The sequence below is a fragment of the Pristis pectinata genome, chromosome 11 (genome assembly GCF_009764475.1).
Source record: "Pristis pectinata isolate sPriPec2 chromosome 11, sPriPec2.1.pri, whole genome shotgun sequence".
NCBI classification, from domain to species: Eukaryota; Metazoa; Chordata; class Chondrichthyes; order Rhinopristiformes; family Pristidae; genus Pristis; species Pristis pectinata.
In genome coordinates this window covers 60,152,455-60,180,153 of record NC_067415.1, presented here as the reverse complement: position 1 = coordinate 60,180,153, position 27,699 = coordinate 60,152,455, and the positions used below count along the sequence as shown (strand labels likewise).

The 27,699-nt window shown below is 42.0% G+C and overlaps 1 protein-coding gene across 3 annotated transcripts; it reads right to left on the bottom strand.

Annotated features, from left to right (window-relative positions):
* Positions 1–152: 152 nt before the first annotated feature.
* Positions 153–26,693, bottom strand: abhd13 (abhydrolase domain containing 13). Of its 3 annotated transcripts, none has more exons than XM_052026166.1 (2): positions 26,661–26,693; positions 153–1,823 (listed from the first exon to the last, which is right to left on the bottom strand). In XM_052026166.1, exon 2 carries the CDS (start codon positions 1,786–1,788, stop codon positions 775–777), a length of 1,014 nt encoding a protein of 337 aa, XP_051882126.1. In that variant the 5' UTR covers positions 1,789–1,823; positions 26,661–26,693; the 3' UTR covers positions 153–774. The 3 variants fall into 3 exon arrangements, with proteins under 3 accessions (XP_051882126.1, XP_051882125.1, XP_051882127.1); XM_052026165.1 differs by having other exon boundaries at positions 153–1,828; positions 26,661–26,682; XM_052026167.1 differs by lacking the exon at positions 26,661–26,693 and adding an exon at positions 26,350–26,368 and having other exon boundaries at positions 153–1,828.
* Between the last annotated feature and the right edge of the window lie 1,006 nt (positions 26,694–27,699).

Genomic DNA, 27,699 nt, shown 5'->3' with positions numbered 1-27,699 from the left:
CTATAACAGTCAATAGACCTCAATAGTTATTATACTGGAAACTGGATTTAATGCTAAAATTATAGAATTTGCACAAACTGCATTTCACGGGTCATGCTTTTTAAATTAGATAGGTGGATTGATTCCACAAGAATCCACATCAATTCAGTCTATTCAAAATTTCAAGAGAAATTTACTTTATCTACTGTTATCTATTGAATACATTTAGTTACAACACAACAGGTGATAGTTTCTGAATAAAATTAAGCTGAAGCATTCATTCTCAAGGTCAGCAAAACAGTCAAAGAAATAAAATATCAAAATTCATAATAATTTGTAATATTGAAGCTTATCCAATAACATTTTTATTTCTGGACTATTAAAATTAGGATAAACTAGCCTAAACTTAATTGCACAAGGAACACTAGCTATCACTTCCTTATACAGATAACTATGCATTTCGTGCATAGACAATTCTGTCATATGTAAAAAGAACTTCAAGTACAAAATTTCTCACATAAAATTAAATCATTTTTAATTCAAAAGGGGAATAAATAAAATGACGCTTAGTTCATATGGTGCTCACTAAAGGAAACCTTATGTTACAGTATTAAACACCACAGCTGATCAGATCAACAAAGCTCTGTGAGAAACATCAGTATACTTTTCTCATGCACTGAAACAGGTAAAAATATTCCACCACTGGTGATAAAACAGCCAATAATGACTTCCCAAGTTAACCTTCACCTTTTCTGTACATACACATTTAAAATTTACACCATATACAGAAAAAAATTATATTATTGTTACATTAGATGTGGTTTTTACTTCTTCATGTGAATTATTTTTTAATAACTCTTTTATGAATTGTTCAAGAGCAGCAAAATAGCCCTGGCACTGCCAGGTATCATTATGAGTTCCATCTGGAAAAATGACTAGTCTCTTAGTCCGTGACGTAGACAGCTCACACAGTTGTTTCATCATGACTGGTGGAATTAGCTGGTCTGACAATCCTGAAATCAAAAGCGATGGCATCCTGCACTGCACAATCTTGTTGTAGGACAAAAATTTGTTCTTGTAGCACCAAAGTGGAAGATACCTCATTGGAAAGAAGGAGAACAAAGTGCTGGCCATATGTGGGATACTGAGGAAGGTGTTCTCAACAACTATTGCAAAAATCCGATGTGGATTCTCCGAGGCCAAGTGAATAGCCACTGCGCCACCCAAGGAGCGGCCAAATAAGATTATTTTTGTTTTATCAAGATCAGGTCTGGTCATAACGTAATCCAACACAGCTTCTGAATCCAAGTAAAGGCCTTTTTCACTCGGTTCCCCCTCACTCCTTCCGTAACCTCTATAATCTACAAGTAATACATTAACTTTTAGATTGACCATCATCAACAGAGCATTTTGTATCCTGTGACCAATATTACCAGCATTCCCATGAAAATAAATTATGGTTGGTGAATATGATGCATTATCTCCAGTATACCTCAACAGAATCAAATTAAGTCGGATTCCATCTTTGGTTTTAACAAAAAGGTTTTCATGTGGGATCCCAGTAGGTACAGGAACATACAAACGTGACGAAGGTGGTTGCTCGGGGAAGTAGAGGAGTACATCTTGGAATTTGTACAATATACCTGCTACAGATGCAAGGATCAAAAGAAGCAAAAGGATGCCTCCATATAAGTGAAAGGTTAAAATCAAAGCTAGTAGGGAAATCCGGCATAGACTCCAGGACCATGATATCAAGGCAATCAGCCATTTCCTGACATAGGTCCATGATTTCCATGTTTTTTCCATCATAGTCTCTTTCAGAGGCACACGTTTTTTAGGTACATCTGTTCTAAAAAAAAACAAAATACACAGATTAATCCTTCAATATTTGCTGCACAATTACCTTGTAAAAGATTGAAATATCTACCAGCTATGAATCCCTAATTGTATCATGGTCTGGTACAACAATATGAATGCACAGGAACACAGGCTGCAGAGAATAGTGGACTCTGCCCAATACATCAAGGTCGCTGCCTCAAAGATCCCCACCATCAAGATCATGCTATCTTTTCACAGATACCATCGGGCTACCGTCAAGGTGCAGAGGCCTGAAGTCCAACACCACCAGGCTGCTTCCTTCAACCATCCAGTTCTTGAATGAACCGGCAAAACCCTAATCATTAGAGTTTAGCAACTCTATGACCACTTTGATCACTTTGCACTAAGATGGACTTTGGTTTTTTTTCTAATTGTGTTCTTTCTTGTAAAAATTGTGTATAATTTATGTGTTTTCTTGCAAATGCTGCTTATATGATGCTATGTGCCTGTGATGCTGCTGCAAGTTTTTCATTGTATCTGGGCATACATGTACTTGTGCATGTGACAATAAACTTGAATTTGACTTTAAGAGTAATCAGAATGCAAAGGACAATACAAAATGAAGTTACTACTTACTTTACTCTATTTGAAATTTAACCATCTAGGAGCCAACATCATTAAAACCAGACTGAACACTTTTCATTAAGTCTTCAAGTTGCACGACAAAAAAAAAATTTTTGTATCATCTGGAGTATTGCATTCAATTCTGGTTGCCCCATTATAGGAAGGATGTGGAGGTTTTGGAGAAGGTGCAGAAGAGGTTTACCTAGATGCTGCCTGGATTAGAGGGCATGTGCTATGAGGAGAGGTTAGACAAACTTGGGTTGTTTTCTCTGGAGCAGTGGAGGCTGAGGGGAAACCTCTTAAGAGTTCATAGGATTATGAGAGGCATAGATAGAGCAGACAGCTGGTATCTTTTGTCCAGGGTTAAAGTGCCTAATACTAGAGTGCATGCATTTAAGGTAAGAAGGGGCAAGTTCAAAGGAGAAAGGAGATGTGTTGAGCAGGTGTTTTTTTTACACTGAGAGTGGTAGGTGCCTGGAATGTACTGCCAGAGGTAGTGGCAGATATGATAGAGGTGTTTAAGAGGCTCTTAGATAGGCAGATGTTTATGCAGACAGTGGAGGGATATGGACCATGTGCAGACAGAAAGGATTAGGCGTCATTAGCTTAATCAGCTCGGCACACCATCATGGGCTGAAAGGCCCGTTCCTGCGCTGTACTATGTTCTATACCAGCTGTTGTGACTGTGACCTTAGTCACTGGAAAGACACTGAAGCTGGTGATATAAAAGTCCGACAAGCAGGCATTCTCCTGAAGACCCTCTCGGGTAGAGTCTCCCAAACTCAAAGTACGTCACATTTTTATACCCTTAAAATCAAAGGTAACAGCGGGTGATTCAATGCAATTTCTATTGTTACAATGACATGTTTACTTCAGTACTTTGAGTCTGACAATGCTTCCATTGAGTTACATATCTACAATGGGAGACACTTCTGAATGTTCAAACAACTTTGCTGGGAAAAAGAAGTTTACACAGATGGTCTGAAAGCTTCTGAGGACAGAGAACCCAAGCACCCAAAATTAATGCTGTGAGGACTGATTCTCTAAGTACACAAATATCCCAATTGTTGAGAGAGCAAATATGCCTGTGGCCATGTTTGATGTGCTAAGTAACAATATCAGTCTGGTCTGCAAGCTTCCTTGAGTCACAATGGTGCAAAATAACATAGCTAATGTTGCCTGTTTTGATGAAGGCCAATTAACATAACCCCACTGTTTTACCTTTGGCTGATACACATGAGAATGTCTGGTGATCATTTCACTTTACAAACCATATCTCTTGAGCAGCCCGCCCCCTGCTGTGGGCCAGCAGACTGTACTCTGTAGATGGTGCTGTTGTTTACAAAGCTCTCCTTTCAACTTCAACCTGATTACTGCTGGCAGTTTACATTAAGAACTGAAGACTGGTTCTTGTTTGAATTACTATCTGCTATATTCACATTATTCCATAACTCCTGGATCCCTAACACCAGCTTTATTAATAACAATTAAAAATTCAGAAGTAAAATAATTTGAATTGAAAACCTGATATCATATACAGTTCTTTGGCAGAAATCATTAAAAAATATAAAAAAGTATTTGACATAAATATTCCAACACACACCAGGGCATCAGTACATCTGAGAACTAGATTTGGGGGACAGCATTTCAACAATAAATGTGCTGCATTTCCAGGTTAGCATCATTAGGAAGTTTTCAGCTGACCCAAGTGAAAGTCAAGAGTAAACAGAATCACATTGTCGTTGTGGCACTGCCTTTGTAGCCAGAGCACGGCGACTCATTGCAAGCTGCTCTCTGCAGCTCTACTCATTACTTGCCTCAATGTACTGTGTAATGAATTGATCCGGACAAACAGTATGCAAGTCAAGTTTTTCCACTGTACCTCAGTACAAGTGACAATGATAAACCAATACCAGATACAATATTTTCCTGACATCAATTCTCTATTGCTGTATCAGATGTTCTGTCTCTCTAAGCCACAGATACAAATCATGGATGTTATCAATTACTCTGTCAAGTATTGTGTGCCTAATGTTAAGAAAGCTAAAGTGGCACAATTTAGGACATGTACACAAATGAAGTTAAAGCATGCATGAAGTCCTTCTCAACGTTTCAGTTTCAGAATATTCAAACAGCTCAAACTTGTTACCAGGGTTTGCCATACTGCCTGAAAGTGGTCCACAAACCATAGCAAAGACACCCCAGCAATACAACATACATAATAATGTTTTCTGTACTCCCCCCTCCTGTCCTGAAGAAGGGTCCTGACCCGAAACATTGACCATCTGCTTTTCTCCACGGATGCTGCCTGACCTGCTGAGTTCCTCCAGCATCTTGCTGTTATTTCATCTAGATTCCAGTATCTCTCTTTAATATTGGTCCTGAATATCTGGATTAGACATGTTTTCCTATATTGTAACAAATGGTTTAACTTTCCAAAAACAAAAATTCCTGATCTTCCCCCAAAGATCAGTTACCCAAAGGATCAAAGAAAGAGCAGTCTTATTGATTCATAAACTGTTATCATAATCACTGAGCAAGAATTAAAAACAGATTTGTAACAGCTGTAACGGTTTGCTGCGTTGGAATGGTCAACTGATCAGTGAACATCAATGTGTCTCCATCATGGTCGTGGGTGACAATGCTTCTTGTTTTTTTCCTGGCTGACTTTTCAAGCTGATCAAGGTAAGAAGCCAAGGCAAGAATGAAGGAGCAATTTCAAGGAGCTGTTAATTGGTTACCTACATATAGCTTTGCACATAAACTTAAGTATCCTATCTCATGAGGTTGGAAAAAAATTCCCAATCCATCACTATTCTAATAAGCACAGGCACCAATGGACCAACCACAGACAGACAGAGAGACAACTTCATGAAAAGGTAGTGGTTGTTACCCTTCTTCATCTTTACCCTGTAGTCTTAGGCTGCTTTTTTCTTTATAAAAGACAACTGTCCCAGATAATACCATTCTGAAGGCATCAACTTAACTCACTCAACTGTCTTATCTGTCCAAAAGCTATTCATACCAGGATTTCCCAGCTAGCATGGCACATTCGACCTCTTCTCAGACTGTATTCTGTCCTGCCTTAGAGTCATAGGGTTGTACAGCATGGAAAAAGACCCTTCGGCCCATACATGTCCATACTAACTGAGATGTATATTCAAGCTAATCTCATTTCTCAACACTTGGCCCATATCCCTCTAAACTCTCATCATCCATATATCTGTCCACATACTTCTTAAATGTATTTAATGTACCTGCTTCAACCATTTCCTCTGGCAGCTGGTTCCATACGTCTGCCACTCACTATGTAAAAATATTTGTCCTTAGGTTATTATTAAACATTTCACTTCTAACCTTAAAACTGTCCTCTAGTTTTCAATTCCCCTACCCTGGTCAAAAGACCACTCACCATATCTATGCCTCTCAAGATTTTATATACCTCTGAGATCACCCCTTAGTCTCCTACACTCCAAGGAGTAAAGGCCCAGCCTGTCTAACCTCTCCCTATAACTTGGGTCCAAGTTCTGGCAACATCCTTGTAAGTCTTTTTTGCACTCTTTCCAGTTTAATCACATCCTTCCTATAACAGGGTGACCAAAACGGAACATAATACTCCAAGTGTGGCCTCACGATTATCTTGTACAATCGTAACATAACCTCCCAACTTCTATATTCAATGCCCTGACTGATGAAGGCCAGTATGCCAAAAGCTTTCTTCACTGCCCTATCTACGTGTGACTCCACTTTAAGGGAACTATGCATCAGTACTCCAAGGTCCCTCTGTTCTACAACAGTACCCATAAGGAAGTAAAGGATTAATAAACTATAACTGTATTCATATCTTATAACTGATGAGAACTATGGCTACATAAAATATTGATTAAAAAGGTGGTTGGCAGGCCAGAGCAGCAAAACCACTTTTTCTGGGCTGGGTGCTGAGTGATAATTGCTGTGTCCAGGACTTAATTGGCTTGCAATCAAGTTAAACTATAAGAATGATGGTTGCACTTAATGGGAAATGGGAAGGCTGTCCCAAACAATGAGTGTGATACCTGTCTGTGTCTCTTGATTGCAAACTGATTAACTGAACCTTGGGTGCGATGCTGTTCTTTGTTTCTCTGCAGTTGTCCTTTGTTTCTTTGCTGCTCAACCCAGAACCATGGTGCCTGGCTCATTAAAGTGTGGTGACAACATTTGTATAAATTACTGTCTGCCCCCTCTGTACCTCGGAGAACTCCGCTGCGGACTCTACCTGAAAGTAAGGAGATTTCTCCCTAGCGATATATTGCTAAATAAACGCATTTGAATTAACCTGTGGCACTGTGTGATTTACAGCAGAAGGAAGTGGGACATCAAAAATCAGGTTAACACCCAATGCCCTTCCATTTAGGGAAAGTCCTACTTTGATTTGTCCTTCCAAAATGTAACACTTTGCATTTATTTGACTTAAATTCCATTTGCTATTCCTCAAACAAGCTACCCAGCCAAGAGCCTGCTGCCACTCTTGATACTCCTCTTCACTGTCTACAACATCACAGATTGTGTTGTCTGCAAACTTACTAACTATTCCTTGCATAATTCTCATCCAAATTGTTAATACAGATGACAAATAACAATGGGCCCAGCACCAACCCGTGGCATACAACTAGTCACAGACTTCCATTCCAAGAAACATCCTTCCATCATCACCCAGTTTCCTACCATCCAGCCAATTTTGTATTGTTTGCTAGCTCTCCTTGGATGCCATTCAATCTAACCTTACAAAGCAGCCTACCACGTATATCCTTATCAAAAGGATTACAGAAATCCATATATACAAGGTCTACTGTCCTCCCCTTGTCAACATTCCTCATTACTTCATCAAAAAACACTATCAAAAAAAGACAAAATCTCCCACACGTGAAGCTACCCCTAATCAACACGCCTTTCCAAATGCAAGTATATCTCATCCCTCAGAATGCTTTCCAGCATCTTCCCTACCACAGATGCAAGGCTAACAGGTCTATAACTACCAAGTCGATCCTTACAGCCCTTCTTAAATAAAGGCATAACATTTGCACTCCTTCAGTCTTCTAGAACCTCGCCAGAGGATAGCGATGCTGCCTCCAGGCACACAAGCTATATTTGCAACATTACTGAAAACTGTCTTTTGAAATGTTTGAGTTAAAGATGCTGTCTCAACATTCTTCTGTACTCCTCATTCATGGACTCAGAGATACAGTACGGAAACAGGCCCTTCAATCCACCGAATCCACACTAACCATCAACCTCCTATTTATACTAACCCGACATTAATCCCTTTCTTAATTCTCCCCACCTCATCAACTCCCCGATTCTACCACTCACCTACTCACTAGGGACAATTAATCTAGCAACCTGCTTGGCTTTGTGATTTGCAAGGAGATCGATGCACCCAGAAGAAATGTACACCATCACAAGGAGAATATGAATGTGCAAACCCCACACAAAAAGCACTGGATGTCAGATTTGAATCCATGTCACTGGCACTGTCAGACAGTGGCTCGACTTAAATTGTTTGCTGCTTAGCTGAAACGTCTTGGCTACTACAGTTAAATTTTGTTAATACTTTCTAATAATGACTACCTCAACCTTGGACTGTGCTATGAACTAATCCATAACTCAATAATTTAACTTCAATATACAAAGGATCTCATATACAGACATCTACACATTTCCAAAACTTGTAAACTTCCAGTTAGTCAACGCAAACTACATACTACACACAAGCATAAATACATATTACACTAACTTCACATAGCTTTGCTATGCTTTGAAATGTAACAATCCAACATTCTCTGGACTTGATGGTGCTGGACTGGTAGATTATCCTTAGTATCGGATTTATTCCTATTAATACCCCAGCACACTACTAATTCACATTAGATGTCAACTGCATTTTAATAATTTTTCCCATGGACCCAGTAAATTTCAAGGGAATGCAAGAACCAGTGTCCCACTGAGTTCAAGAGAGCGGTGGAAACATCTTCTGGTCAGCCAGATAGAATCAGAGCACAGAAACAGGACCATTCAACCCACTTCACCCATGAGATCAATCTACACTAATCCTACTTGCTTCTATTAGGCCCATATCTCCATACACCTTTCCTCTCCATCTGTACCTGTCAAAATGCCTTTTAAATGTTGTAATCATATCTGCTTCTACCACCTTTTCTGGTTGCTCGTTTGAGATACCAAAACTTACTCCTCAAAACTCCTTTAAATACCTCCCCCTCCCCCCCACCTTAAGCTTGTGCCTTCCAGTCCTAGACTGTTCTGCCCTGATACCACTATCCTATCTATGCCACAAAACTATATAAACCTCTTTAATGTCACCCCACATCCTCCCATGTTCCAATGAGAATAAACTATCCAATCTCTCCTAATAACTACATCCCTCCATTCCAGGCAACATCCTGGTGAACCTCTTCTGCACTCTCTATTGTAATCACATCCTTCCTATACTGTGTACAGAACATGTCACCACACTAATCAAAATGTGGCCTAATAAACGTTTTGTAAAGCTGCCACATAATGTCCCAACTCTTAGACTCAATGCCCCAACCTACAAATGCAAGCATACCAAATGCCTTCTTCACTGCCCATGTTGACACTTTTAGAGAGCTATTATTTGCACCCCAAGATCCATCAACGCTTATAAGGTCCCTGCCATTTACTCTATACATTTGACCAGATTTTGACTTCTGACCCATAAGGCTTTCCAAATAGTTTAGTTGGAGTTTAATGGTACTCTTCTGTTCTATTTGATATATTTCACTACAGATTTGTTTGTATCCTACAATAATGTTATGCTACATTTGCTTGGTAAAAGTCAAAGTTGCAAAAAATTACTGGTGGATTAGGTAAAGGATATAGTGGGGTCAAAACATTCATGTCGATTCTAGATTTCTGTGCATTTTAAAAATCCATGAACAATATGGCACAGATAGCATTAAAATCTACAATAATACCATCTGACAACAATGCACCAATCATGTTCTGCAATGCTTGCTGTGGCATGAGTTACTCTGATTTCAGCCGAGGACTTTGTTGAGTCTGATGTTCTCATTTTTGTGCAGTCTAATATTCACAAACCATTAGCCGGATTGAGGTACACTGCAGACTTCGCTCAAGCTTCATGGCAAAGATGAAAAACAGAGTTTGTTGTCATGCAACTCTAGGATAGTTACCAACATGAGATTGCCTAACCAAAGCTATTCTCAGTGCTAGTTGCATTTCTTGAATTGTTCTGTGGTCTAAAAGTGGCCAAGATTATTGTCAAAGTTTTTTCATTATAAGACCAGCAATTATTGCCATCCCAGACAGCCTGTGGAAAGGTCTCCTCCAGATAGATCATCTGTGATTAGAAAGCTTTATCAACTTCTCTCAACTGGCATGAACACTACTTGTGTCATTCATTCTCAGGGGGTCTTCACCCCATCACAGACATCCCCAATTGCTCTTTCCATCACTCCTTCTCTGCAACTTAAAACATACTTAGTTTCTAACTTTTCTTGGTTCTGATGAAAGGTCATCAACCAAATCATGGATTATATTCTTCTCCCCACAGATGTTGCTTGATGTGCTGGATAGTTTCAGCATTTGTTTTAATTTTAATTTCCAGCATCTGCAGTTATTTTTGCTTTTCAATACCCAACATCTAACCTGCTCTTGGAGCCACAGCATTTAGGTGGCTGATCCTATTGAGTGTCCAGTCACAGCTAAAGACTTGACAATAGCAATGCCATTGAGTATCAAGGTAGCAGGCTAGACTTTTTCTTGTCTGAGATGGTTAATGCCTTGCACTTTTGTGGCATTAATGTTACTTTATTACTGATCAGCCTATATCTAAATGCCATCAAACTTTTACTGCATGCAGATGTTGACTGCATTATTTACTGAGGAGTTGTGAATGAAATTGAACATTGTGCTATTAATGAACATCACAACATTTGACTTTCTGATAGAAGATGGGCTACTGATGAAACAACTGAAGATGGTTGAGCCTAGAGCACTGTCCCAAGGAACTCCTACGGTGATGCCCTGGGATGGAATGAATGATCTTCAACAATCACAACTATTTTTCTTGTGTGAGTTGTCACTCTAACCTGGAGTGTTTTCTCTTTAATGGTCATTCACATCAATTTTACCAGGGTTTCTTGAATCCACACTCGATCAAGTGCTGTTTTGACATCATGATCAGTCACTCTTACCCTATCTCTGGAATTAAATTTTTTGGTTCATATTTGGTTGAAGGCTACGATCCAGGTGAAACCCAAACTGGGCATCAGCAGGCATATTACTGGAGAGTAAGTGTCACTTAATAGCACTACTCTGGAGGTGAAGCTGGATATTGTCAAATTCCTTCGTTACGCAGGTGTTAAGGAAGCCAAATCATTATTTTTTTTAAATTGAACACTGAAAGATGCAGGGTTAAAGACAAATAAACTAATCGAACTAATTGGGTCTCTAGCTTAAGACCTGAATCTCTACATCTCCTGCAACTAAATACTTGACTTACTCATCGACAGACTTCAATCAGTGAAGTAACATCATCTCCTCCTCACTGACCATCAACACAGATGCACCTCAAGGCTGCGTGCTTAGCCCCCTGCTCTACTCCCCATGCACATGTGACTGTGTGGCTGAGCACAGTTCCAATGTCATCTTCAAATTCGCCAATGACATGGTTGCTGAATGAATCACATGTGGTGATGATTCAGCTTATTGGAGCAAGATAGGACACCTGGTTGAGTGGGGCCACAACAACCACCTCTTGCTGAATGTCAGCAAAACTAAAGTACAGGGCAGTTTAAAAAGCAAACCGCCATATCGAGCGGGCAACGTCGGAGCAGGCAGTGGAGTGAGAGGGAGCAGAGTGTTCTGGGCTTTGGCTCAAGGGGCTTCAGTGTAAAGGGGCGAGGAAAGGTAGGTGACGAGGAAAGGTATGTGTGGGGTTTCCTGTACTCAGTGTCAGATGTGGGAGTTCCCGGAGTCTCCCTGCTTCCGGGAGGGCTACATCTGCACCAGGTGTGTCGAGCTGCAGCTCCTGAGGTACCGTGTTAGGGAACTGGAGATGCAGCTCGATGACCTGCATCTGGTCAGGGAGAATGAGGAGGCGATAGAAAGGAGTTATAGGCAGGTGGTCACACTAGGGCCACAGGAGCCAGGCAAGTGGGTCACAGTCAGGAGGGGGAAGGGGAAGGGGAAGAGTCAGGTACAAGAGAGTACCCCTGTGGCTCTACCCCTTGACAATAAGTACTCCTGCTTGAGTGATGTTGAGGGAGACAGCCTGCCTGAGGGAAGCAACAGTGGCAGTGTCTCTGGCACAGAGTCCGGCCCTGTGGCTCAGGAGGGTAGGGAAAGAGAGAGGAGGGCACTAGTGATGGGGGACTTTATAGTTAGGTGGGCAGACAAGCGATTCTGTGGATGCAGGAAAGAAACTCGGAAGGTAGTTTGCCTCCCAGGTGCCAGGATCTGGGATGTTTCAGATCACATCCAAGATATCCTGAAGGGGGAGGGAGAAAAGCCAGAAGTAGTGGTACATATTGGTACCAACGACATAGGTAGGGAAAGGAATGAGGTCCTGAAAAAAAACTATAGAGAATTAGGAAGAAAGTTGAGAAGCAGGACCTCAAAGGCAGTAATTTCCGTGTTACCGCCTGGGCTAAGTGACAGTGGGTATGGGAACAGAATGAGGAGGTGGTTAAATGCGTGGCTGAGGGATTGGAGTAAGGAGCAGGGATTCAGATTTCTGGATCATTGGGGCCTCTTTTGGGGCAGGTATGACCTGTTCAAAGAGGACGGGTTGCACTTGACTCCCAGGGGGACCAATATCCTGGCGGGGAGGTTTGCTAAGGCTACTGGGGAGGGTTTAAACTAGAATTGTTGAGGGGGTGGGATCCAAACTGGAGAGACTGGGGAAGAGGTGTTTGGCTCTCAAACAGAGAAAGCTAGTAGTAGGTATGATAGGCAGGTGATAGAGAAGGGACATGCTCAGACAGGTTTGAGATGTGTCTATTTTAACGCAAGGAGTATTGTGAACAAGGCAGATGAGCTTAGAGCTTGGATCAATACTTTGAGCTATGATGTGGTGGCCATTACGGAGACCTGCATGACTCAGGGACTGGAATGGTTGCTTCAAGTGCCGGGTTTTAGATGTTTCTGAAAGGACAGGGAGGGAGGTAAAAGAGGTGGTGGAGTGGCACTGTTGATCAGAGATAGTGTCACGGCTGCAGAAAAGGTGAATGTCATGGAAGGACTGCCTACGGAGTCTGTGGGTGGAGGTTAGGAACAGGAAGGGGTCAATTACTTTATTGGGTGTATTTTTTATAGGCCGCCCAATAGTGACAGAGATATTGAGGAGCAGATTGGGAAGCAGATCCTAGAAAGGTGTGAGAATAACAGAGTTGTTGTGATAGGGGATTTTAATTTCCCAAACATCAATTGGCATCTCCAGACAGTGAGGGGTTTAGATGGGGAGGAGTTTGTTAAGTGTGTTCAGGAAGGATTCTTGACACAATATGTAGATAGCCCTACAAGAGGAGAGGCTGTGCTTGATTTGGTATTGGGAAATGAACCTGGTCAGGTGTCAGATCTCTCAGTGGGTGAACATTTTGGTGATAGAATTATGATCACTATCTCCTTTATGTTAGCACTGGAGAGAGATAGGAACAGGCAGACTAGAAAGAAATTTACTTGGAGTAAAGGGAATTATGAGGCTCTCAGACAGGAAACTGAAAGATTAAATTGGGAACAGATGTTCTCAGGGAAAAGTACGGAAGAAATGTGGCAAATATTCTGGGGATATTTGTGTGGAGTTCTGCATAGGCATGTTCCAATGAGACAGGGGAGTCACAAGAGGATACAGGAACCGTGGTGTACAAAGGCTATAATAAATCTAGTCAAAAGGAAAAGAAAAGCTTACAAAAGGCACAGAGAGCTAGGTAATGTTAGAGATCTGGAAGAGTATAAGGCTAATAGGAAGGAGCTTAAGGAGGAGATTAGGAGAGCCAGAAGGGGGACATGAGAAGGCCTTGGCGGGCAGGATTAAGGAAAACCCCAAGGCGTTCTACAAGTATGTGAAGAGCAAGAGGGTAAGATGCGAAAGAATAGGGCCTATCAAGTGCAGTAGTGGGAAAGTGTGTATGGATCCGGAAGAAATGGCGGAAGTACTTAATGAATACTTTACGTCAGTATTCACAACGGAAAAAGATCTAGGGGGATCGTAGTGGGGACTTGCAGCAGGCTGAAAAGCTTGAGCATGTAGATATTAGGAAAGAGGAGGTGCTGGAACTTTTGGAAAGCATCAAGTTGGATAAGTCACCAGGACCGGATGAGACGTACCCCAGGCTGCTGTGGGAGGTGACGGAAGAGATTGCGGAGCCTCTGACGATGATCTTTGCATCGTCGATGGAGACAGGAGAGGTTCCGGAAGATTGGAGGGTTGCGGATGTTGTTCCTTTATTCAAGAAAGGGAGTAGGGATAGCCCAGGGAATTATAGACCGGTGAGTCTCACCTCAGTGGTTGGTATTCTAATGGAGAAGATCCTGAGAGACAGGATTTATGAACATTTGTAGAGGTATAATATGATTAGGAATAGTCAGCAGGCTTTGTTAAGGGCAGGTCCTGCCTTACGAGCCTGATTGAATTTTTTTGAGGATGTGACAAAACACATCAATGAAGGGAGAGCAGTAGATGTAGTGTATATGGATTTCAGCAAAGTGTTTGATAAGGTACCCCATGCAAGGCTTATTGAGAAAGTAAGGAGGTATGGGATCCTGGGATGGAGCATTTCAGATACAAGGAGAGGATGGATAGGCTGAAGCAGGGACCTGACAGAAACATACAAAATTATAAGCAGCCTAGTTAGTAGGAAACTCATCCCTAAACTGAAGTATCCAAGACTGGAATGCATAAGTTTATTGTAGAGATTAAGAGGATAAGGCACAAGAAGAAAATTTTCACCCAGAAAGTGGTTGGACTCCAGGATACATGGTTTGATTTGTAAGTTTCTAGACAAGCACTGGAATTGTAAACACAGCTACAGAAGAAATAATAATTAATGGGGCGGCACGGTAGCGCAGCGCTATTACAGTGCCAGCGATTGGGGTTCGATTCCTGCTGTTTGTAAGGAGTTTGTACGTTCTCCCACGTCTGCGTGGGTTTCCACCAGGTGCTTCGGTTTCCTCCCACATTCTAATGATGTACAGGTAGGTTAATTTGGGGTTTAAAATGGGCGGTGCGGACTTGTTGGGCCAGAAGGGCCTGTTACCACGCTGTAAATAAAATTTTTTAAAAATTTAAGTATAAACAGATAGGTACTTCATTGACAAAAACACGGTGAGTTGAAGGGCCTGTTTCTATGCTGTAAGACTCTGACTTTAATGTAATTTACAGGATTACATTCATATACTAAATGTCATTGTCTGTCATCCTGCTTTCCTCACTGGGCATACAGCACACTGGAATGCCACGTCACGTCATAAATACAAATACTTTCTTCCCCTCTCATCTTACTTCAAATTAAAAGAAGCCATCACAATTAAACTTCGAGAAAATAACTTGTATTTATAGAGGCACATTCAATGACATCAGATGTCCTAAAGTGCAGGATGTCCAACCAGTGAAGTAATCTTTATTTGTGCTGAAATGTAGAAAAATGTAACAAGTTGATTCATGTGCCCAAAGCTCCACAGTAACAATCTATATACAGGTCCTCCCCAGCTTACGGATGTCCAACTTATGTACCGCTCGTAAATCTGAGGGAGCATTTGGGAGACCGGCAGGATGGACTTGCAGGCTACTGCAGGCATCTTCTGTCATTTGGGAACTCTGTTTGAGGCCACATTTCTGACTTGCAAATAGAACCGTGTCGTAACCTGAGGAGGATCTGCATATCGCAAGCATTTCCCTGTGGAGCTGTCAATCTGAAGGTAACAGAAATTGGAAACTTAAGTCTGCCGACACTCACAGCTAATAACTACAGGTCTTTCCAAACCACTTCTTTATAGGATCCATTGCATTCCTTAACTTTCTCCATCTCTGCAGCTGTTTTGATTGCACTTGAGTGTTTCCAACATGCTTTCCTTCCATACCCACCCCCCCGGCCCCAAACACTGAATTTCCATCCAGTGAATCTGACAAAGAGCTGTTGACTACAAGTGTTCCATTTCCTGCATTTCAGCTCTCACCATTTCCCTCTTTCCTGGAACTTTAGATAATTATTCTGCAGTGCCATTTTCCTCCTCTGGACCCATTTTATGTTGTTTCTTCATTTAGTTCATTATCATACCCTTGTTTCTTGAACCTTCTTATTTCTTCCCAATTAACCTCCTAGGCTTCCACTCCTAAAAAAAATTTTCCCTTTATCTCTTCCCTCCTCTCTATTCTTTGTATCTTCATCATTTTATTTCCAAAATTTTCCTGTTCTGATGGAAGATTTTGACCAGAAGTATAATTTTCTCTCTGCAAATAATGCCTTATCTGCTAAGTATTTGCAGCATTTTGTGTTTCCATCAATTTTCCCCCATAACAGAAACTTTTCCATATAGCAGAAATGTCTAGAACTACAGGATATAGGTTTCAGGTAAGGGGGAAAAAAGGTTTAGAGAGGATGAGGAAGGATTTTTTCATCCATACGACAACTGAAATCTGAAATGCACTGCCCAAGGTAGTGGTAAATGCAAGTACTCTCACAGCATGTAAAACTATCTAGATGAGCACTTGAACAGCCAAGGCAGGTAAGGCTATGCTGGTAAACAGGGTACTTGATGGTCCGCATGGATATGGTGGGACAAAGAGCCTGTTTCTGTGGTGTACGACTCTAACTATAACTGTAAAAGGTGGATGTGGAAGAGCATTTTTGTGACAGAACTCACAATTCAGTTAGACTTAGCATAGTTCTGGAAAAGGAGAACGATTGACTACAAGTAAATTCAGTCTTGGCCAAAGCTGAGTAATTATTTACTGAAGTGATCTAGAAGCACGACACAGCAAGGGTTCAGCATAAATATGCTCCCATTGAAAGAACAAGGGGAAGCTCCCAATTTTATAAGCTTAGCAGTATTAAGAAACAGAGAAAGGGAATGGAAATAAAAAATGGAAGTTTATGACAGATACCTAAAACTCAACACTACAGAAAACTTGTAGTATGGAAGGTACAGAAGTGAAAATAAAACAGAATTTAGGAAGGATGTATGAAAAATATTGATAAGTCAAGGAAAATGCTCTATAATTACAAGAATAGAAAGATAATATGCAAAGGAAAGAATAGATCTTTTTTATGGATGCAAATGGCAGCACAATGAAGGAAGAATTTGATGTACTAGAAAGTGCTGGTGGTCAGCTCATTACCAGCGGTGGGCATATTATTGGAAACAATCTGATGGATGGTACATATCAACACTTCAAGAGAGACCGACAAACCGAGAACAGCAAGCATGGATTTGCAATGTGAAAATGTCATTTGACCAAGAATTATTTTGCTTTGAGGTAACAATTGCTGTTAATGCATTTGATGCAGCATGATCAGAGGTGACCTGTACAAGAGAGTAGGGTTACAGCTGAACTGGAGGGGTCCAATATCCTGGCAGGGAGATTTGCTAATGCTACTTGGGAGGGTTTAAATTAGATTATCAGAGGAGTTTGACCCTGAGCAGTAGAGAGGCTGATGAGAAGTCAGGGGAAATACTGTAACTAACAAGAGCAAGTGTAACCGTCAGGACAGCCAGGAGCATAGTAAAGGGAAAGACCACTGGTCTAAACTGCATTTATTTCAATGCAACAGGTAAGGCAGATGACCTCAGGGCATGGATTGTCTCTGGGGACTGGGATATTATAGCCATAACAAAAACAAATGACTGAGAGAAGGGTGAGACTGGCAGCTTAATGGCCCAGGATACTGTCACACCTGTAGCAGACGTATAGGTAAGCGAGGAGGGGGAAGCTGCATTTTTGATGAGGGAGGACATAACAGCAGTACTTAGAGGATGTTCCTGGGGGATCAACCAGTGAGGCCATATGAGTAGAACTCAGAAACAAGAAGGGGATGGTCACTTTGATAGGACTGTATTATAGGCCCCCCAATAGTCAGTGTGAATTAGAAGAGCAGATGTGTAGAGAGATGGCAGTAAGAATAATGGGGTAGTGTTAGTGGGAGATTTTAATTTCCCTCACATTGACTGGGATACCCACAGTGCAAAGGGTTTGAATGGGATGGAGTTTGTTAAATGTGTCCAAAAAGGTTTCCTTAAACAATATATAGAGGGCCCTACTAGAGAAGGTGCAAAACTGGACCTCTTCTTAGGGAACGAGATAGGGCAAGTGACTGAAGTGTCTGTTGAGGAGCACTTTGGGTCCAGTGAAGCATAATTCCATTAGTTTTAAAATAGTTATGGAGGAAGATACAATGGGTCCACAGGTTAAGGTCCTAAACCAGAGCAGTACCTAGTTTGGAGGCATTAGGTGGGATTGGGCAGAGATCAATTAGGTGAGACTGTTTGCTGGTAAAGGGACGACTGGCAAGTGGGAGGATTTTAAAGTGTGATATCAGGATACCAGGGGCACCATGTTCCCCACAGTGTGAAGGGCAAGGCTGGCAAGTTTAGGGAACCCTGACTGATGAGAGATATTGAGGCTCTAGTCAGGAAAAGGGAGACATACATCAGGTTTAGGCAATCAGGGACAAGCAAATGCCTCAATGACTACAAGTGTAGGAGTACACTTAAAGGGATATCAGGTTGGACATTAAAATATTTTAGTGAATATTTCTCATCAGTTTTTACTGTGGAGAAAATGATGGATGCGAAAGAAATTAGGGAAATGAGTGATGATGTCTTGGACCCCATACAAATTACCAATGAAGTATTGGCAGCCTTGAAGTGCATTAAGGTGGTTAAATACCCAGGGCCTGACCGAACCTGTGCCTGGTGGGAAGCTAGGAGAGAAATTGCAGAGGCCCTTGCAGAGGTATTGGTTCATCTTAACCCTCAGGTGACGTTCTGGAAAACTGGAGGGTGGCTAACGTTGTACAGTTATTTAAGACAAGTCAAGCAGTGAGTGACATCAGTGGTAGGCAAGTTACTGGAGGGGGTTCTGAGCAACAGGATTTAATCGACATTTGGATAGGCAAGGTCCTGCATGGCAGGCTAGATTGCAGGGGATTCAGAGAGAGATAGCTAATTGGACTCATGATTGGCTCAACAATAGGAAGCAGAGAGTGATGGTTGAAGGTTGTTTCTCACACTGGAGGGCTGTATCTAGTGTTGTGCCATAGGGGTTGGTGTTGTTCATACCAAACGATTTGGTATGGACTTACAAGGCATGGTTAGAAAGCTTGTGGATGATACTAAAATAGGTGGTATGGTAAACATTAAAGAAGGTTATCAGAAATTACAGGGGGAAATCTTGATTAGCCAGGCAAGTGGATTGAGAATTGGCAAATGGCTTTCAATTTGGGTAAATGCAAAGTGGAGCGTTTTGGAAAGTCAAACCAGGGTAGGCCGTATACAGTGAATGGTCAGGTTTTGAGGAGTGCTGTGGAACAGAGGGACCTAGAAATTGGAACAGAGGGACCTAGAAATACAAGTACGCAGTTCACTGAAAGCTGTGTCACAGGTAGGCAGGGTGATGAAGAAGGCATTTGGTATGCTGACCTTCATCATTCAGGGCACTGAGTTTTGGAATTGGGATGTTACGTTTGCAGTTGTACAAGATATTGATGAAATTGCACTTGGAGTATTGTGTTCAGTTTTGGTAACCCTGCTACAGGAAAGATGTTATTAAACTGGAAAGAGTGCAGAGAAGACTTACAAGGATGCTGCCAAGACTCATCGAGGGCCTGAGTTATAGGGAGAAGTTGGGCAGGCTAGGACTTCATTCCTTGGAACGTAGGAGATTGAGGGGGGACCTTAAAGAGGTGTATAAAATCATGAGGGGTACAGATAGAGTGAACATACATGGTCTTTTTCCCAGGGAAGGGGAACTAAAAACCAGAGGGCACAGGTTTAATGCAAGAGGTGAAAGGTTTAAAAGGGACCTAAGGGGCAACTTCTTCACACAGAGGTGGTGTTTATATGGAATGAGCTGCCAGAGGAAGTGGTTGAGGCAGCTACAATAACAACATTTAAAAGTAATTTGGATAAGTACATGGATAGGAGGGGTTGAGGATTATGGGCCAAACACAGACAAATGGGACGAGCTTGGTGGGCACCACGGTTGGCATGGACAAGTTGGGTCAAAGGGTCATAGCCAGAGTAATACATGCTTATAGAGTGATATGGTTTTAGCAAGGCATTTATGAAAATCCCACATGTCTGATTGATCAAGTGGGATCCAAGGGAAAATACCAAACTATTCTGAAAACTGAATTAGTGGCAGAAAGCAAAGGCTAACAGCCGATGGGCAGCACAGTGGTGTAACAAGTGGAGTTGCAGTCTCAAGATTCCCATGTTCAATCCTAATGTTAATTCACCACTGTAAATTGTAGATAAGTGGTAGAATCATGGAGTTGGCGGGGGGGGGGGGGGGAAGAGGGTGAGATCAGTGGCAATGTGGCAAGAATATGTACAAAGAAAATGGCCAGTGGAGACAGAAGCTTTCACATTTAAAGTACCTTGATAAGCACTTGAAGAACTATAATCCAAGAGGCTATGAACTAAAAGCTGGAGCGGGATTAGTTTAGTCCATTTTTGGCCAACATGAACCGAATGGCCTCCTCCTCTGCTGTAAGTGGATGCTTGATGGTTGGTGTGGACATGGTGGGCCAAATGCTGTTTGAACATAGAACACTACAGCACAGTACAGGCCCTTCGGCCCACGATGTTGTGCCAACATTTTATCCTGCTTTAAGATTAATCTAACCCTTCCCTCCCACATAGCCTTCCATTCTGCTATCATTCATGTACTTAAGAGTCTCTTAAATATCCCTAATGTCTCTGCCTCCACCACCTCTGCCTGCAGTGCATTCCACGCACCCACCACCCTGTGTAAAATAACTTACCCATGACATCCCCCATATACCTTCCTCCAATCACCTTAAAATTATGCCCCCTTGTGTTAGCCATTTTTGCTCTGACAGTCTCTGACTGTCCACTCGATCTATGCCTCTTATCATCTTGTACACCTCTATCAAGTCACCTCTCATCCTCCTTCGCCCCAAAGAGAAAAGCCCTAGCTCGCCCAACCTATCCTCATTACAGCACAGTACATGCTGTCCAATCTAGGCAGCATCCTGGTAAATCTCCTCTGCACCCTCTCTAAAGCTTCCACATCCTTCCTATAATGAGGCAACCAGAACTGAACAAAATACTCCAAATGTGGCCTAACCAGAGTTTTATAGAGCTGCAACATTACCTCGCGGCTCTTGAGCTCAGTACCCCGACTAACGAAGGCCAACACACCATATGCCTTCTTAAGAACCCCATCAACCCGCAGGACAACCTTGAGGGATCAATGGACATGGACCCCAAGATCCCTCTGTTCCTCCACACTAAGAGTCCTGCCATTAACTTTGTATTCTGCCTTCAAATTCAATCTTCCAAAGTGTATCATTTCATACTTTTCCAGGTCGAACTATATCTGTCACTTCTCAGCCTAGCTCTGCATTTTATCAATGTCCTGTTGTAACCTACAGCAACCTTCTACACTATCCACAACATCACCAACCTTTGTGTCACCTGCAAACTTACTAACCCACCCTTCCACATCCTCATCCAAGTCACTTATAAAAATCATAAAGAGCATGGGTCCCAGAACAGATCCCTGCGGAACACCACTGGTCACCGACCTCCACTCAGAATATGCTCCATAATTCCAGTTTGAATTTATGATTCTATGATAGGAGCTTTAGGGGCTGGAGAGCTGTGTGTAGGGTTCCATAGGGCTCAGTACTTCAGCCTTGCTTTTTGTTTAATATTTTAATGATTTTAACTGAAGTTGCAAGGGTCGCCATTAACACGCTTGATGATACCACTAAATTTAACAATGTAGTTATTAAATTGAATGAGAATGACACATTTCCTTTTGCAGAGGGAACAATAATTGGGGCATCTAAATTTAACTTCATCAGTAGAATGATTAGAGAAAATTGAGAAAATTAATTTTCAGTAAATAGGTAGGGGATGTCCAGAATTCATTGCCTGAAGGTCAGTGGACGGAGAAACCCTCATCATATCTAAAGTACCTTGAAGAACTATAATCTATGAGACTATGAACCAAAAACTGGAGTCCATTTTTGGCCAACATGAACTGAATGGCCTCCTCCTCTGCTGTAAATTTCTGTGATACTATAATATACTCAGAAAATTGAAAACAGGAGTATGATTAGGCCATTTGGTCCCTCGACCTGCTCTGCCATTGGGTATGATCAAGGCTAATCCTCTATTTCAATACCGTACTCCTACCTCTCCCCGTTTCCCTTGACATCTTTTGACATAGCTTGCAGACTAATATTGTTCATCATGGGTCTCAACCTCTTGTTAATTTTAATGATGCTGGATTTTCACATTAAATTTTAATGAAGCTCAAAGTATAAAGTTAGGACTCATATTTAAAAGCATACATGCCAAATCTCCTAAGTGTTTCTCCAATGTAGAAACAGAATTTTAAATCGTATCCTGCGTATAGTAAATTGAGATTGTTTTCTTAATTTTCCATTTTCTTACCCCTTTCCTCACCCAGTTTTTATTTCCCAATCATTTCCTTTTTGTAACTGATCTGCCTCAAATTCATCTATTTCTATCTCTACTGTTGTTTTTTTCTCGCTGCTTAAAGCAATTTGTTATTAACTTACCAGGTTATTAGAATGGCAGTATATTTCACCTGTTATTGTATCTGTTGTTAGTTTGACCTCCACCCTCTAAAGTCAACTTTATCCTGATACCCTCTCAAATCTAATATTAAACTCAATCATTCCATGGTTCTTGCTAGCAATTGTTCCAATACTGATATCTGACCTCACTGGTTAAAGAACGTACTGTTCTGGAAAGCTGTCTTGAAGTAGCCACACTGTTTTACTGGATATTTATGTAATTTCTGTTGCAGAAATGTCACTCGAGGCTGACAGTTCTATCCTTCAGAGTTTCATCAGTTAAGCCAAAAGTTCCATGTCAGCTTTTGCAATGAAGCCTCCAGATATCATAGGGTTAGAAATTAATTTTGAGGATTCTCTGACCATCCCCTCCTTTCAGCTACCACTCTGCCATCATTTCAGGCCAGTATGTCCTGCGATGGCCTGGAGCTGGAAAATAGATACGGACAATAGCTAAAATGTATGACTTAGAGTTATGACAACGATTTTTCATCTATGGGACAGCACTCCCAATTTTAGCATGTTCCCAGAAGTGGAAAGGACTTTGCAGTGAACTGGGCTGGATATTTCATTAATGCATCCATATCTAGATTAATACCAAGTAAGCTGTCTGCTTCAATCTATTGTAACTTGTCGAATGAATTTTGTAGAACTAAATGGCTTACTGTGTAATTTCACAGAGCAGTTACGAGCCAACCACAATACAGTGAACCTGCTGTTATTTCTAGGCCAGACCAGCAATCAGCAACATTAACTGTTTCTGTACCCACTAATGATGCCTGACATGCTGAACACCTACAGTTTCTGGTTTAATTTTAGATTTTCAGCAACTAATTTTTTTGTTTTTCCAAAGTATAGTCTAAATCATAACAGTTCACATCTAAGAAGAATTAATGGATAAAAATTTGAGAAATAATGTATATAAATTTACAAAATTGCTACACTGGTCTCCAATCATACTCAAATACAAAATTTTAAAATTGCTTGCTTATGCATTTCCTGGACAGATCTGGAGAGTAAATTAGCAAGGATAATAAAATAAAATTGCTGCTTCTACAGTTTAGTAAATAGGAAGAGTAACAAAGATGTGTGGGTCCCTGAGGGACAAAGGGAGTAGAAATTATAATGAGAAATAAAGAAATAAATGAGGAAGAAAGGCCAATAAATACAGCAGAAATAACAGTGAACTAAAGGTCTAGTACAAGTGAGAAACTTAGAAATAACTAATGTCATTAATGAAAACATACTGGACAAAGTAAGAGGACTAAAGGTAGCAAAATTGTTGGATCTGACAGCCTGCATATATGGCTTCAAAGTGTTGCAGAGAAAGTGGTTTCATTTTTGATGGTCTTTCAAAATTCCATGGATTTTGAGGCGATTACAGCGCCAGTGACCCAGGTTCAATTCTTGCTGCTGTCTGTAAGGAGTTTGTACGTTCTCCCAGTGTCTGCACGGGTTTCCTCTGGGTGCTCCAGTTTCCTCCAACATTCCAAAAAGATGTACAGGTTAGGCGTTGTAGGCATGCCACGTTAGCACCAGAAGAGTGGTGACTCTTGCGGGCTGCCCCCAGCACGTTCTCAGTAACGCAAAAAGATGCATTTCACTGTGTGTTTCGATGTACATGGGACTAATAAATATCTTATCTGAAGGTCCTTTTTGAACCATATGAGCGATTTCCAGATTTTTTTTATTTTTCAAGTTAAATTTTGTTACAAAATCAATCCCTTCCACCCAATCCCCATAAATTGGAGTCACAATTCCAGAACAATACAAACTCAGCATTGTTATTTGACCGAGATTACTATGTTAGCTAAAAACTTGTGGTCATAGCAGATAATCTACTTGATGGACATGCAAATTCATTAGCCTTTGAAATAACCCGAAGTTATGAAAGGTGCTGTACAAGTTTCTTTGCAATATATACCCACACTTCCAACAGACATCGAATAATTCCAAACAAAATGCTAGTTTAAAACAAAATTATGGGCATTCAGGATAAATCTTAGAATGGACCTACTTATTGAAAATAGGCACTTATCAGAGAAATGTCAGGAAAGGAAAAAGGAGGGACAATCAGTTATCATCTCATCAAAAGGCCAATCAAGGTTTCACTGATGGTCTACTCATTCACTCATGCAGTGTCCTCAATTTTGATAAGCAAATTATACAACTCAGATTTGTACACTAAGGCTCAGCTCAGACTAACCATGACATATAATAAATACAATGTGATCAAAATTCAATATTAACGTACCAAAGATTTACAGTGGTCACCTGTACAAATTATCAAACCAAGAAATTAATACGAAGCAACTCAGTATCTATGCAAAGAATTCAAACATGATTAAATGGACTGAACTGCAACAGTTAAAATTCAATGTGAGCAAATGTAAAGCACTTCCCCCAGGAAAGAAAACATTTACAAACCAAAGTAGAATATCTTTCAATAAAGCAAAAAGAGAATTACTAAGAATAAGCCATGACCAAACTGTACTGAGCTCCAGCCAGAAACTATTTTGGATAGTGGCCAATTCTGAACAAGAGGGAAGATGGAAAAATGTGAGCTCTTTAAGCTGTAAATGAATTGTCTGATATACATTGAACACATCCAAAGGTACTTAGATGAATGAACACAAGGTTGTTAGAAAAAGGATTTATATATAACACTGAAGTTGGCCATTTAATCTTTCATGCCCATGTCAACCCTGATAAGCTATTCAACTGGTCATGCTGCTCTGTGCCTACACATTTCCTTCATATTCAATAATTATTTCTTCTCTCAATTTTTAAATATAGATTCCTTCCATCAGTCTTGTAACTTAAAGCAATTTTCTGAATTTAATTTAAAAAAAACAAAAAATACTGTAAACACTCATCATGTCAGTCAGTATCTGTGGAAAGACAAACATTTTAAGGCTGAAGGCTCTTCATCAGAACAGCGAAAGCGAGAAAACAAGTGGTTAGGTTTAAGTTCAGACAAGCCGATGGAGGATGGATTGGACAAGGTTTCTCTTGTCCTATCCTGCTTGAAACAATAAACAGGTCAGATTGTGGAATTAGGAACCTAATTACTTGGAATTGTTCTGTTGAAGGGTCTTCAACCCAAAATGTTAACTGTGTTTCTCTTTGCACACATTACCAGACCAGTTAAGTGATTCCAGCATTTTTGTGTTTTTTTTAAAAAGATTTCCAGCACATTCAGTACTTTGATTTTTTATATGGAATAACCACTCATTTTATTGTAATATAATACAATCACCACTACTTACAAACTTGGATTTGTTATTAATCGCTCAATTTCTTGTACAGTAGACACATCAGATCTTGAAGAATATACAGGACTTAACCTGTACACAAATTGATTTTGCTATCTTTATAAACAATACCCCAAACTACCTAGAGACCTAAAAAGTCCTTCCAGGTCAGGCAAAGATTCAGATGCACCTCCTCCAACCTCGTCTACTGCATTCAGTGCTCTCGATGCAGAGGAGGGTAAATTGATGAGACCAAATGTAGACTGAGTGACTGTTCTGCAGAACACCCAGGTTCTGTCCTCAATAGACAAACTGACCTCCCAGTTGCATGCCATTTCAACTCCCCTCCCCATTTCCACACCAACCCATCTGTCCTCAGCCTTCTCCACTTCCAGGTTGAGGCTAAACGCAAGCTCGAACAACACTTCATAGTCCATCTGGATAGTCTACAACCAAATGGTATGAACATTGAATTTTCCAGTTTGTTCAAGTGTAGTTATTTATATGCTCTTACAATCAACCTTACAACTGTAGTCAGTTACCTGCATTAATAGTTTGTATTAAATACTAAAATGTGACGAACAATCTTAACTATTGCCCAGAGGAGTGTTTTATACCGAAATGTTCCTCAAGTATCACTTAAAAGAAAACGCCATATTTGCAATCCCGGCAAAAGATACGAAACGTGCAGCCTTAAAAGAGCTAAAATTTAACACAACCATACACAAATTGCCTTTCCTCTTTGCATTGAAATGCACGGGAAGTTTTAGACTGGGCTCGTTAAATATCTGCAAACGTGCACTTCCACCAGGGACCTGAACGTCTGTTTTGTTGCCAGTTACCATGATCAGAACCAGTACACGGCGATCCTGTCTCCACCTTTTGACTGGGACACGACCGTTTGAGCGAACGGACCCGAACCCGGACCCGAACCCAGACCCGGGGACGCGCCACCGCCCCCTCCCTCCGGCCAGGGACCGGTGTCGGCCCCGCGGCCTCATCCTGCCGCAGTCCCAGAACCGGGACCCCCTGACTGAAGGGAGAGCGAGGAGCAGCTCTAAAAAGCCAACGTTCACCTGTCCCCACACACAAGGAGCAGCGGGGGCCGTGGGTGACCCGCGGCCGGAGGTCCCACAGCGACTCGCACACTCACCTTCTCCATCTTTGCGGCCAGAAGTGCCGGATGTGACGAAACCAAGGCATCCGGTCTCCCAGAATGCGGCGCGACGTACAAGGAAGAGGTCAGAGTTGGACAATCTCCCTCGCCTGATCCCCTCACCCTCACCTTCCTCCTGATCTCATCCCCCTCAACCTCCTCCCCCTCAACCCCCTCCCCTTCCTCCTCCTCCTGATCTCATCCCCCTCCTCCTCATCCCCTCCTCCTTCATCCCCTCCTCCTTCATCCCCTCCCCATCAACCCCCTCCCCTTCCTCCTCCTGATCTCATCCCCCTCCTCCTTCATCCCCTCCCCATCAACCCCCTCCCCTTCCTCCTCCTCCTGATCTCATCCCCCTCCTCATCAACCCCTCCCCCTCCCCTTCCTCCTCCTCCTGATCTCATCCCCCTCAACCTCCTCCCCCTCAACCACCTCCCCTTCTTCCTCCTCCTGATCTCATCCCCTCCTCATCCCCTCCCCCTCAACCCCCTCCCCTTCCTCCTCCTCCTGATATCCCCTCCTCATCATCTCCTCCTCCTCCTCCCCAACCTCCTCCCCTTCCTCCTCCTCCTGATCTCATCCCCCTCCTCATCATCCCCTCCCCCTCAACCCCTCCCCTTCCTCCTCCTCCTGATCTCATCCCCCTCCTCATCATCCCCTCCCCCTCCCCTTCCTCCTCCTCCTGATCTCATCCCCTCCTCATCATCTCCTCCTCCTCCTCCTCCCCCTCCCCTTCCTCCTCCTCCTGATCTCATCCCCCTCCTCATCATCCCCTCCCCATCCTCCCCCTCAACCGCCTTCCTCCTCCTCCTGATCTCATCCCCTCCTCAGCATCTCCTCCTCCTCATCCTCCTCCTCCTCCCCAACCTCCTCCCCTTCCTCCTCCTCCTGATCTCATCCCCCTCCTCATCATCCCCCCTCCTCCTCCCCCTCCTCCCCCTCCCCTTCCTCCTCCTGATCTCATCCCCCTCCTCATCATCCCCTCCCCATCCTCCCCCTCAACCCCCTTCCTCCTCCTCCTGATCTCATCCCCTCC